The 14,567-nt window shown below is 39.9% G+C and overlaps 1 protein-coding gene across 1 annotated transcript in view; it reads left to right on the forward strand.

Annotated features, from left to right (window-relative positions):
* Positions 1-203: 203 nt before the first annotated feature.
* The window catches only part of kcnh2b (potassium voltage-gated channel, subfamily H (eag-related), member 2b), a 323,192-nt gene continuing 308,828 nt past the window's right edge, over positions 204-14,567 (forward strand). Inside the window, exon 1 of the mRNA XM_078280719.1 lies at positions 204-529. Within this exon, the coding sequence (XP_078136845.1) occupies positions 454-529 (76 nt within the window). The 5' untranslated portion in view covers positions 204-453. The remainder of the gene's footprint in view (positions 530-14,567) is intronic.

The raw sequence follows: 14,567 nt of genomic DNA on the forward strand, positions 1-14,567 counted from the left end.
CGGGAAGCTCGCCCAGTCTGCTTCACAGGAGCTGGCTGTAGTGCAGGATGAGAGGTCTGCTGTGCTCCACCGAGTGTGAGACCAGGAGGAAATATCACCTGACAGGCGGCCCTCCCCTCGGGGGACAGAAACAGACACCTTCGCTCCTCTTAACCTGGAAACTGGAGGCTGGAAACGGCCCAGATCTGCCGTGCGTACATCGCGCCTCCTTTTCAGAACTCTCCTCTCCTCACTTTCTCCTGGAGAGCCACGATAATCTACCGTCTCTCTGACCAATTTGGGAAAACTTTGGCCACCGGATTACTGCCACTGAACCTGTCGGTGTTGAGTCTCCATGCAGTGAGCGCAGTGAGCATCGTGCGCTCGGTTGCGGGGACTGGAAACACAGCTTCGGTGTGAGGTTATTAAAAGTCCTGCAAAGTCTCTCAAAGTCCAGAGGCTACCGCAGCGAAGATGCCGGTCCGGAGGGGCCATGTGGCTCCGCAGAACACCTTCCTGGACACCATCATCAGGAAATTCGACAGTCAAAGTAAGATCATTGTTTGCTTACCTTCTGTACGATAATCTATATAACAATGCATTCTGTTTTCTTTTATTGAGGCCCACTTTTAATAATTCATTTTTTGACTCAAAAGCTTTGAAAATGGCATCCTGATGGTGTAGGCTACAGTAGGCTTCCAGTTGACATTTTGTTTTCTAGAATTAGCCTCAATAATGATGTTTGCTGATGCATGGTAATAGTCACATGGTGGTGCAGAGATGTTACATCAGCGGAGGTTAGAACATGTGTGATACATTTGATAAACAGAAACCAGGTAACATTACACAGAAACCAGAAAACATTACTTTTCCTTTCAAAGATCAATCCTAAGAACATACTATCAGTGTGAGGCTGACTTTAGATGGGTTTATTTTCCACCAGATTCATTTCTGATCAAAACATCTTTATCTTTACCTTTTATTTTTATTTTATTTGACAGGTACAGTGCATATTAATAAACCAAAAAATGCCAGATTCAGCCAAAAGGCTAATTTTCAACAGCTTATGTAGTTTTGAACTGCTGAAGTCTGTTGTTGTGGATCTGAACCCTGCAGCTACAACCAGGAAATGATTCTTGTGGTGGGCCGTAAGTGTGTAATCACAGCCATCCAGTACAATACTTTAACAAATCGGATTAGTTTAGTTTGTGTACATCGTCTCGCTTTGTCTCATGTCTCATGCTGTTGTTGTCTTGACAAATATTGGCAGAAAAAGCAATCTGCAACAAAATAATACATGGACTGTAGGTGCTTTTGGGGGCATGGGATCTCTTATCTTTGGCTCAGTTGATGTGGATATGTAAAATAATATTCATACTGGAGGCTGCGTTTGTTCAGCTTTACAGTATGTGATAGAAACCATCTCATGCGGAACATAGTGAAGGGAGGAAAAACCCACATTCATGGTAGAGTAAGCATGGCAGAGTCATTTCTTTTCCAGGATGGGACTGTTTTTAAAACACATATACACACACATATATTTATTGTGTATATGCTGTGATGCATGAGTTCATATTTAAATGTGTCAGCAGTTTTGTCAGTCCATTAGTCAAAAATAAAATACACCAAACGATGATATGAGGGGAGTCTTTAGTGCTTCTTTTTTACCCCTAAATTAGTTTTGGGGAAATAAACCCATTGCTGTTTTACAGTCACGTTTTGTCTCAATGATTTAAGCAGCAACCCGCAAATACAGTGAGCGGTTATTTATAAAAACTTACTTTGATACTGTGCCTGAACACATACTGTGTAGTAGACACAGACCCGAAGCTGCTGCTTGCTAACGTGCTGCTGACTTGCTACAATATGCTGGCTGTGTAGACAGTAGTTCCTGCTGAATGTGCTGTGGTCCTGCAGGTTTGCACTGTAAATGTGCTTCCATGGGCATGGGATCTATTATCTTTGGCTCATTTGATGTGGATATGTAAAATAGTATTCATACAGAAACTATTGGACATCTCAAAAAAACTATTCCAGTATGCACATGCTTTTTTTCTTCTTTCTCCCTTGAATGAAAAAATCATATATCCTACAATAAGGTATAAGCTACAGAACCAAACAATATATCCAAGCTACTAAATTTTTCATAGAGGCCATGATGAGCATGCAATTTAAAGCTGTCTATATATTGAAATACACAGACTTCATCCGTCCTCGCTTTCCTGCGGTGGTGTTATCGTTGATGCAAATCATTCATGTTTTTTTTTCCATCTCTGAATGTGTGTGACCCGACTTCAAATGTGCCTCAGCAGCCACAACGGCACGTTCCCTGCGGAAATTCACCACAGGACTGATGAAGAAATAAGGATGTGATAGTTGTTAGGTGTGAGGAAAAAGTGGAGTATGTGAATAGTTCACATTTGGTCAGTTCAGCTTTTCATGCAAGATACACATATTGTAGATTTAAATGTCCTGTTTAAAGGTCCAGTGTGTAACATGTCTAGTTGTTCATTATCAAAATCTGTGTTGCCCGTTCACAAACGTGTCCTTTTTCATAAATATTTACCACCACCATCAATTCCAAGTATTCCTATTGGGTTGAAATTTTACATGTGCATTCGAATGAACTGGGGTAGATGCTTTATATTCATGCTCCATCTTGAAATACAATAGCAGGTAAGAGACATACAGGACATACTGCTCCGCCTTTCGCGTTTTCGCTGTCACATGATAAACTCACAGGTGCTGCTAATGTGCTAATGGGTATCGTAGCTTCCCGGCCCCGACAAGTTTGAAGAAGGAAACGTGGAGGACCACACGTATTCAAAATCCAAATTTCAGGAACAGGAGTCTTCTTCTTCTTCGCCAGAAAAAAAAAAAAGGATATTGAAAAGAGCAAGAGACCGTCTTTTTGAAGCGTGAAGGCTACCGTAGCTGTAATACGTACTTTGAACTGTGTGGTGAGAGAGAGTTGATTGCAATGTATGATCTCAACGCTAGGTGGGAGAAATTCCTACACATTGGACCTTTAAATAATCTAAATGCCAATTGCTCCCCTTAGGGACCGTTCGGTATTTATGGAATGGACCACCGGAGGAAAATAGGGGAGGGTCATGTCTTTTTTTTCTTTGTTGAGGGGAGGGTCATCCAATTTTTTTTTGTCTACGGGTAAGGGTCACCCAACTTTTGTATTCGTAAGAACAGCAACATTTCAAAGTGGCTTGTTTGGTGCATATTTATCCATGTAGCTCTCTCAGTTTCGGCCCCTATCGCTAGCAGATGGGTCCCTCCCTGTTTAGTCAGCCAGACAATTTGAGCTGTAGCTTTAGAGACCGTGGGATTTCCCAAACTGAAAAAATCCCTCTCGCACATATAAACACAAAACTTCTTTGCTAGCTCCATCGTGTTGTAACTAAGACATCTGATGAAAAAATAATGTCATTCATTCATTAGCATGATTGCTGTACTGTTTAGTTCAAAAACATCCAAAACACCGTACGAAAACATAACGAACCAGACGCAAGCTTTTATTTTGAAAAGTCAAAGCTTGCAGACTGCACCAAGCAGGGGCATGAGACGGGAGGTCTCCAGGCTGCAGCCATACCCCACTCAAATATCCTTTCGGTCCCAGTGTGCTTTGCTGAATGGTCTCAATGTTTTATTGTTTTATTTCATGTGAATACTAGTTTACTAGATGAGTAACTTAGTATTTGAAGTAATGCAGTAATGCAGGTGTGCATTTAGTTTCCATGCTTATTGTACGGTGGCCGACAGGGGCCAACGCCCTGCAACTTAAGAAAACACACGCAAATAGACAAAACACGAGCAAATTAAGAAAACAACTTCATTAATTTGACAACACATGTGCAGCATTCAGGAAACGAGCTGAAAATACACACAACACAACCAAATACATAAACACACTGCAAATACACACAACACAACCAAATACATAAACACACTGCAAATACACACAACACAACCAAATACATAAACACACTGCAAATACACACAACACAACCAAATACATAAACACACTGCAAATACACACAACACAACCAAATACATAAACACACTGCACATACACACAACACAACCAAATACATAAACACACTGCAAATACACACAACACAACCAAATACATAAACACACTGCAAATACACACAACACAACCAAATACATAAACACACTGCAAATACACACAACACAACCAAATACATAAACGCACTGCAAATACATCAATGCGCTGCATATACAAAACAATGCAAAAAGAAAAGCACACAAATCCAGAAAACAAATGCAACAAAATAAACGCTGCATCCAGATTATACAATGGAAGTTGTCTTTTCAAAATAAAAGTTTTAATCAACATTTATTCACCAGATCGTATCATGGTTTATATGTATTTCTTTTAATGTTATTATTTCGGTCTATTTCGGCCAGGGAAGCTGGATTGCTTTGTTGTTTATTTTTATTTTTAAAACTATAACGCTACATCTAGCAACATATATTTAGATGTTATCATAGTATACATTTCTTTATTTTAATAATATTATTTTGGTCTTATTACCAGTGAAATATTACAGTGTGCTGTAATACAAAACATTACGATATGATCCGAGCTACTGACACGCATTCAAAGCCGATATCCCACAATGCAATGCGGGCATTCATTCCCAGAATCAGACAGCGATCAGTGGGTCTTTAACGCCAGTATCGCTTCAATGTACATATATACAGTCAGTGGTTTAGTCACCAGCAACAACACGTTGATCAGCTTTGTTCCAGTAAGTTATGCACCGTAATAACGTTTAAAACAATCCGCGCAATACTCCGGAAGTGACGTGGTACGTGCCGCTCGGCGGATAAGAAGATAAAAAAATACATAATATTCGTAATATTGATGTTTTTGTCTAACGTTGTATTTGAGGATGTAAACAATGAAGATATTAATAATAATAAAATACAGTTTCATGTATTTGTCTCATGTACTGTTAGTTCTGTTGCTAAATGACAAGTCTTCAAAGATGGACTGGGTTCAAGGTTCAGAGGTCAATATTTCAAAGCAGGAGTGATGTATCCTCTTCAGACTGACATATGTTACTGTCCAGGTTGTGAAGTTTCCAACGATGTCTTGTTTGCTATAGTCCTACGACAACGTTTTAATTTTTACTATATCATGGAGACCACTTTGCAGGCGATACTTTATTGCCCCCAGAGGGATATCTGCTTTGAGTTCAAATGCTTCACACATAACACTTGACATATTGTTTTATACAGCTGACATATACTTACAATAAAAAAACATAAACAAAGTGATATGCAGCCAGACTGAAGCACATTATCAGCCACAATCTATTGCTCATCTTTCACAAACAGTGACAAGACCTACACACAACCATATGCATGATATCATGAAGCTATTCCACAACCAGCCTTAAGCAACATTATTTAAAGTTTGAATTGAGGTAGGTCCAAATTAGGCCTATAGTTTAGAAATATTTAGTTTACATTGGGGTGCCAGCAGAGGATAAGAGCTACTTGGCATGGAGAATAAAGATCAGACCATATTCTCTGTGCTTGCCTGGAGAGACTGGTTTCTATTCCTCTCCACAACCTTCATGACAGTGACCTGACAACCAGACTTTAAATGAGATGTTTTTAGATATTGTCATGCTTTCTGACATATGAATATACTCTGTAATGCAACCCTGTATAACATAACCCCTCTGATTCATCGTGTCTGCTCTAAATGATAACACACACTTTGAACACGGCCTTCCAGCCAGGTGTCGTCCACATGAACACCAAGGTGCCTATAGGAGCAGAGCCGATTATTGGTTCATCATTTCTGACCTCTGATACTCTCTGACCCATGTCACAACGTCACAACCAACTGCTCAGTTTGTGAAAAAAATGCCAAAACACATGTTGTATATGTCCACAAACAAAGCTACATCTCTGTGAACAAAAACCTCAGCAACAATCTGCTTATCCTTTTAATTTCCTGAAATGCTTCCTAAAACTCGTCCCTTCTTAATTTTGAAGGCTATATGGCTACAAGCTGTAACCACGGTGATTGATATAAGGATCATCTTTTGAATATAATAATTAATATGTTAGGCCTACCATGAATTGATATTTCAAAAAGTCAGTTATTTGCTCATTTTGTGTTTCTCTGTTCTGTGCACCATCCAATATTACCAGGTTCATATTGTGGAATCTGTTCTGTATGTCTGAATGATAAATGGTGCTAATAAAAAAAAAAAGTCATTTATTTAAAACAACTAATAATGCAGTGTGATGTTAAATCAAAGTAAGTCCCACACATACATATGCTCATGTTTTTTCCCCCTTTAGTCGTTGTTATTAACATTCATCAACCACAAAATTGTGTTTTTAAATAACGATGCATGGAAAATAAGATAAAAAAATGCTTCTCTTTGTAAGTAGTTTATTCTTTGTTTTTAACAACAGAACAAGTCAAAACAAATGCTAATAAGTCAAACATAAGCATAAAACACAATTTTTTCATTATTGGTGTATTTATTGTACACATTCTCCCGTAGGCTACAACGTGCAGCAAGCTTTCACAGACGCCGTGCGGTAATTACTGCGTCACTTCCAGAGTCTTCAGCTGATTTGATTTGTTGTCACAATACATGAGACAAATACATGAAGCTGTATTTTATTATTATTAATATCTTCATTGTTTACATCCTCAAATACAACGTTAGACAAAAACATCAATATTATATAACGTTATTACGGTGCATAACTTACTAGAACAAAGCTGATCAACGTGTTGTTGCTGGTGACTAAACCACTGACTGTATATATGTACATTGAAGCGATACTGGCGTTAAAGACCCACTTTGCATTGTGGGATATCGGCTTTGAATGCGTGTCAGTAGCTCGGATCATATCGTAATGTTCTGTATTACAGCATACTGTAATATTTCACAGGTAATAAGACTGAAATAATATTATTAAAATAAAGAAATGTATACTATGATAACATCTAAATATATGTTGCTAGATGTAGCGTTATAGTTTTAAAAATATCAATAAACAACAAAGCAATCCAGCTTCCCTGGCCGAAATAGACTGAAATAATAACATTAAAAGAAATACAAATAAACCATGATAAGATCTGGTGACTTACATAGGCATCGCATCCGTGGGCCCGTCACGGAATTTTCGGTGATTCCGTGAAACTGTCACAGATTTTGAGTTAAGGGGCCGTGTTCATTTCATGGAATGAGGAGTCCTATACTTCAGTGATGCGCCTTTAGGACCTCGAAATGAAACCCTCTGATGTAATATGGCTTAAACAAACAGTTTTAAATGTTTTATCACCACGAGTTTACAGACGTCTCTGCTGATTGAGAATCACCTGACCTGAGAAATCATATCTCAAACATAGACTTCATATTTACACTCTATGATCTCAAAACGGCTCTCTCTCTCTCCCTCTCTCTCTCTCTCTCTCTCTCTCTCTCTCTCTCTCTCTCTCTCTCTCTCTCTCTCTCCCTCCCTCTCTCTCCCTCTCTCTCTCTCTCTCTCTCTCTCTCCCTCTCTCTCTCCCTCTCTCTCTCTCCCTCTCTCTCTCTCTCTCTCTCCCTCTCTCTCTCTCTCTCTCTCTCTCTCTCTCTCTCTCTCTCTCTCCCTCTCTCTCTCTCTCTCTCTCTCTCTCTCTCTCTCCCTCTCCCTCTCTCTCTGTGTTGTGTGTATTTGCAGTGTGTTTATGTATTTGGTTGTGTTGTGTGTATTTTCAGCGCGTTTCCTGAATGCTGCGCATGTGTTGTCAAATTAATGAAGATGTTTTCTTAATTTGCTCGTGTTTTGTCTTTTTGCGTGTGTTTTCTTAAGTTGCAGGGTGTTGGCCCCTGTCGGCCACCGTATTATTGTGTTTCCACAACAATGTTAGTGAGTTAATCTACTGAAATGGCCCCCACTCCATAACAGAGGAGTGTGATGCGTAAAATGAGAATGCAGAGGTTTAGTCACATATGTCATGGTTGTAAAAAAAACAACAACAATGGTTATCTGTATATCTTTGCCAAGCGCAAACCAGTACAGAAGGCAATGAATTGTTGGGGAGGGTCATCCAAAATCTATTGCTGGTGAAGGGAGGGTCAGGTCTATTTTGACTAAAGATCTCAAAACTCCTCCGGTGGCCCCTGAAATAAATAATGAACAGTCCCTTAGGAGCACGTAAGATTGAACTCTTGAGATACCCTTTTCTAAATGCTAAAAAATGCTGTCTGCCTTCCACTACTTACCATATGCTCTTGGGTTAAGCTGTTCGCAAGGCTGCTTTGGAACAGCAAGTGATGTCTTGCTGCGTTTGCAACACCCAAGAGTCACGACAGCAGCAGAGCTTCAAACCAGGTGCGAAACCACCCTTTATCCTGACACAGAGGTGCTGAGAAGGGACTCCACATAAGTGCAGTCAAGTTGAATAATTGACGTTGGAGTTGGGTAATTGACATTAATCCTGCAGTACTTATTTTTCCATCCTGATGAGCGTGGATAACTCTGCAAAGGTGAACATATTCTACTGCTCATTCGAACCCTGCCGACCGTGTTCATATCTTAAATGTTTCTTTACAGCAGATTTACATTGGCTCAGTGTGCAGTAGGTGTGTGCTGGATGTTTAGGAGAGGAGCGCTTCAGTGTTACACGGCAACAAAACCTACAACTGAGAGGCAGATACATTTCCAAATGCTTTCCCTGTGACTCATATCTTCAGAATAGTTGTCTATTGATTGTTGCAGGCTTTTGGGCCGGCTACAGCCTGCTGATGATTGTGATGACATGGTCTCCAATGGCTGTGGGTAATGAACTAGTGGCGAAGGGTCAGTGGACACTAGCAGCTGTTTAGACATCCTTACTAATTTCAGAGTTGTTGCTGCACATTAAAACTGAGAAAATATGTATTTTATACAGTAAACTCATCTATTGATTGAACTTTAAACTGCAGTCTAAAGATATGCCAATACTGCTGAATATTTCTTTAGGATAACTTGAAGGTCCCATTTCAGTCTTTGCATGCCTTCCTCTGAATCCACTTTGTGGGTGAAACCTGAGCCCCCTCCTCTCATGTAGTCCAGAGCTGGGTAAAGGCAGAGCATGGTGGGGGCTTCCACATTCATTCATCTGATCCCTTGCTGTTCCTTTATTGTAATGGAGGCTGCGTTTGTTCAGCTTTACAGTATGTGATAGAAACCATCTCATGCGGAACATAGTGAAGGGAGGAAAAACCCACATTCATGGTAGAGTAAGCATGGCAGAGACATTTCTTTTCCAGGATGGGACTGCTTTTAAAATAATGTTCTATTGATACTTGATGCTCAGCCTCAGTGGAGATGATTAAGGAACAAACAATGGGCATCTGTTGTTACCACACATATCACACCAAGACCGTTTCCACTCAACATATTGTGTAAGAAACCCTGTTGTACATGTATATACGACAGAGACAATTTAATCAACCAGATCTGGCACTTCATTTCGTTTGTCTCCACACAACAAATTTAGGAAAAATGTAGCATCTCGCTCTTGATCATTTTGGTGAATTTTATTTTCAGCTGATGGACACACATATATTTATTGTGTATGTGCTGTGATGCATGACTTCATGTTTAAATGTGTCTTTTTTTAGTGCTGCTTTTTTACCCCTAAATTAGTTTTGGGGAAATAAACCCATTGCTGTTTTACAGTCACGTTTTGTCTCAATGATTTAAGCAGCAACCCGCAAATACAGTGAGTGGTTATTTATAAAAACTTACTTTGATACTATGCCTGAACACATACTGTGTAGTAGACATAGACTAACGTGCTGCTTACTTGCTACAGTACGCTGGCTGTGTACACAATGGTTCCTGCTGAATACGCTGTCGTCCTGCAGATTTGCACTGTAAATGTGCTTCCCCTTAGAACGAGGTGATCTGTGCGCTCTTTCTGTGCAACCTGATTAGCATACATTTTAAGTTTAGGTAACGTTATTTTCCCGTCAGTAACATTATTAGTGTTGTAAGTTAATATGACAAACTAGCACATTTTGAAATACACAGCAGAGGTATCCATTTCAAAATAGTCACCGGTAGTCTGCTGCAGACGACTTGCGGCTGATTTCAGTACGACAGTTTTGTTTTATTCACAGTTAATTAATGTTGAACGTGTCGTGTTTACAAGCTGCACCAAATTCACTGCACTGGGTACCCAGATATACACCCGTCAAGTGTGAAGTAGATCAGATAACGTTTCTCAGGATATTCCAATGACCGACTGAGACACTCACGCACATACAGACAGAGATTCATGCTTTTATAGTTAGATTGACGTTATGTGGGAAACACTGTGACTACTTCATTAGGATGACATGACATGAATAAACGTTACTAAGCTTTGAATACAACTTTAATAAATTAACTTGTCCGTGAACAGAGACACTTTCATCGGCAATGGTGGTTGTTTAACAATGACGACAACAACTCCCATGATCCAACGCAACTTCACAACGTCATCAAAAAATCCTTGTTTTGATTGACAGCAGAAACTTACGTATTATATGTTTAAGGGACTGAGGATGAACATTTTCTTTAAGCAAACTCTTTTACATAGGCCTACATCAAATGGTAACGTTTATGTCCATTACTGTACGTTGTTTTTTTTTAAATAAAATGAATAATTGAAAACAAAGGGACATATACTATGAATTGTGTACAGAGAAGCTCAACTCTCAGGTCGGATGAACTGGATTTCCCTTTGGCCTTTACATTTATAAGCTGTTCCTTTACATACAGGCAAATCCCAAGCTCTCCACCAATCACAACTAACAGCTAAAGATATAAGTGTTTTCAGATTTAACTTCATTTGAGACTCGTCAATCATCAAGATATATTGTAGCGTATAACATAGAATAATGCAACGTGTATGTTTTGAATGAATCAAACATAATGCATATGATGGAATATGATCTCTCTAAAGTATATATAGACCTTTGCAGTACAAAGTACACTGATCCAACCAGGGAATGCATACAAATCAAGCAGGTAACATGCAGCCTGGACAGTAATGTACTGTAGCTTTTAAAAATGGATACCCAGGATACAGATGTTTATATGATTATTAGACAGAAAAGAGGTTGAAGGTGTTTTTCATAGAGATTATTGATGTGTACGCACGATCTTTGATTATTTAGTAAGGATGATCAGGCCTTATGTTATCCATTACAGATACAGATGTGTTCACATAATGATGACTGTAAATAGAAAAGAATATCCCTAATAATATAACATTGATCTCTTATGCTCTGTTTTCATTTTGTCATGTCTTTCTTCTCTTCAAGGCAGGGAGTGATTGGCTCCAGGCCTTCTGTGTCAAAGATGTGCTACTGATTAGATTTTGATCAAATTTCATGGAATAATCTGTGTTATAGCTCCATTGTGTCATATCCAAAATGATACGCATAATATCAGATCACGAAAATTGCCTCTCATTTGTAGCCTGTTCCTACCAGACTCTCGTACACTAGCCTGGTCCTACCAGACTCTGGTACACTAGCCTGGTCCTACCAGACTCTGGTCCATTTCATTAGTCCAGAGAGTCTGGCCTCTCTCCATTGACAAGTGTTAACTTCCTTGAAGGCGGGTACTCTGTTGAAGTTTAAAACTATTGGATCTGCCCAGAGCCACTCTGGATCTGCCATAACCAATCGCTAACGTTTGGTCGTGACGTATGTCATGCGCATGTGCAACAAGAGGGGAGACCGACAACTATCGGCTTATGTTTAGCATTAGCATCGCTAGCGTTAGCCTTAGCTAACTCCTTCACCACTAATGGAGCGAGCTGGAAAATCAGACTGTTCCCGAACCCCGTGGGGAGGAGGGCCACAACATCATGGCCCCCAACACAACAAGATGGTTCTTGCTCGGGCTTTAACTTCTGGATATTCAGCAGCGTTGTTGCCACAACGGACCGAATGGCCAAAAATTTGGCTGGAGAAAACCCAAGACTATACCGCAAACCCAGACGGAGTACTGAAGGAAAATGAAAATTGAGCGGAAGTAAGTAGGAGGGTGGAGCCAGGCTATCCCATTTGTCCATGTTGGCACATTTTGAAATTGCACTGATTGGCCAAAGGTAGTCCTACTCATAGCTAGTGGCCCAAACAGAGAATGCATAACTCATGGGAGACAAAGTGTTTACTGTTGCCTTGTTTTCTATTTGTTCTGAATACTTCTATTTGGACGTTTTAAAAACAAAAACTAATTGGATCAGTCGATGCAGCGTGCATGGGGACATGCCATGGTTTCCAGCTAAGGTATTTTGTGCACAGTTATCCCCTGACTGTAGACCTTTCTTTTTCACTGTACACTGACTCTTTAACCCTCTCTGTTTACTGTACAGTGATCCTCCATGTCATGCTGCTCCACACAGATTAGACTGCACATACAGATTGCGTGCCTCCTTGACAATAACAAACAACAGATTCAACCTCAATATGAGGTCATAGCAACCTTTTGGGCCATGTGTGGCTGTCTGTGCTCCTTAGGGAAAACTTTGCCCAATTACAAGCCTGAAAGCCACTGTCCTCCAGGGAGGATGTTACCATTCTACAGCTGAAGTACCAACACTTCATCGCCATGGCAACTGCCCCCGACTCCCCCACATACACACAGACACACACACACACACACACACGCATGAACACGCACGCACGCACACACACACACACACACACACACACACACACACACACACACACACACACACAGGAATAGTCACAATAGAAGTCATCTCCAGGTTACTGCGTTCTTCTACTTTTAAAAATAGTTTTCAGTATATCGTGCAGTACACTGAATGTTAACTATTACAATGCAATACAAGTGCTTGCCAGCTAATTCTGATCATATAGACTAAGCTAACAAGTGGTTGGTTCCACTTTTAGGCTAACTGATATGTTAGAGTAAACCAGGTGGGACTTTTGAGGCTTTAATATCGAGACTGAGACATTTATAAAACGTATTAGAAGCATGGCTTAGATGGAGTAATAAATGTGAAGAAGAGAACATCCTAGTGACAAGTATTGTGTATGTATCCAAAGCCTGATATATCTTATTATTCCTCTGTGCCATAGAGCTCCATTGTTGTCCACAAACTATTATAAACACATCAGTGAGCCACACTGTTGCACTAGGTGACATGCTCCTTCATTACATGCACTGTATCAGATAATAAGACTTTGATTTATTTTGAGTCGATCCAACATACACCATACAACAATATATATAAAACAATATAAAATAAAACAATACAACATTTGCTAAAAAAAACAACTAGTGCTTCACTGTTTCAGGTCTTGGCTTAGACTAGTGGAACAGTTTACAAACTTAACTTAGTAGCTAAATGGACAATACATTAACAGTTTATTCAAAAGACCTATTTGTACCATTGACTCTTGTCTCGTAAGCCATGTCTTATTTGTGGAGCAGTTTGTACTCCAGCAAAGGAGGGACCAAAAAAGGTGCATGGAACAAGGACACAGTAAAAGGCTACACTAGCTTCCTCCATTTTGGACCCTAGCTCTCCATTCCCTTAAATGTGCGTGTCAAGTTTCATCAAAGCTTAACTCGACACCAAAAAATATTTTTTAGTTTTTTTTAGTTTTACCTTTATTAATTCAGGAATAGGTTCACTGAGAGGAAGCCTCCCTTTTGCAGGAACACCCTGATCACATTCATACCTGGAAGCTGCCCGGTACAACCACAGTCTGATCTGCTGGCCACTGGAGCCGTTGGAGGTTAAGAGCCTTGCTCAAGGGCTCCTCAGTGGTGGTAATGAGGGAGGGACAAGCGCTGCTCTTTCACTTTCCCCACCCAGATTATTTCCTGCACCACTGCCCTAAATGCACTATTTCTGTAGAAATATGTAGAATAGACTGAAGAATTCCAAAGTATAGAAGAATGAAAGTCTCCAACTAAGAACTACAAAGTATCAATGGTAAAACGTTCTAGGACTACAGAATAACATTCCAGTAATAGAATAACAGTATACTGCCACCAACGACATCATGTATTAGCAAAATGTATACAAATTTGAAAAGAAACATAAAGTGTAACAACTTCAAAAGCGTCAAAAAGATCTATTGCCTTCAAGGTTCTGTAATTTTCCTCCCCAGCTCGTGTCAGTCAAACTGAGCGTTTAGAGCTCTGTGCTTCCTTGCTTTGATGAGCTTGGCTTAGAGATGCATAAGGCGCAGAGCCTCGATGTTCCCAATGCAGGAAGGAAGAAACGACGTCTGTGCTTCTGTGAAAAGACATGTAAGTGCTGCAGCGTACATGCAAATGTTCCACACGCACAACAGCATTTGGCTTGCATACATGGATTAGGCTGCGACGAGACATTTGAGGGTTCCATCTGACGGCTTGCTTGTTGGATTTGTCAAATTTGACTCTTGCTGTGTCTCAGTGATATGGAACCCTTTCCCTACAGCTTCATGGTCATCCTCCAGATTTTTAGAAAATCAAACAGTATCAAATATCTTCAACTGTATACAAAGGCTCTAGTAGTACTATAG

This window comes from Sander vitreus, chromosome 22 (assembly GCF_031162955.1).
Source record: "Sander vitreus isolate 19-12246 chromosome 22, sanVit1, whole genome shotgun sequence".
Classification (NCBI taxonomy): domain Eukaryota; kingdom Metazoa; phylum Chordata; class Actinopteri; order Perciformes; family Percidae; genus Sander; species Sander vitreus.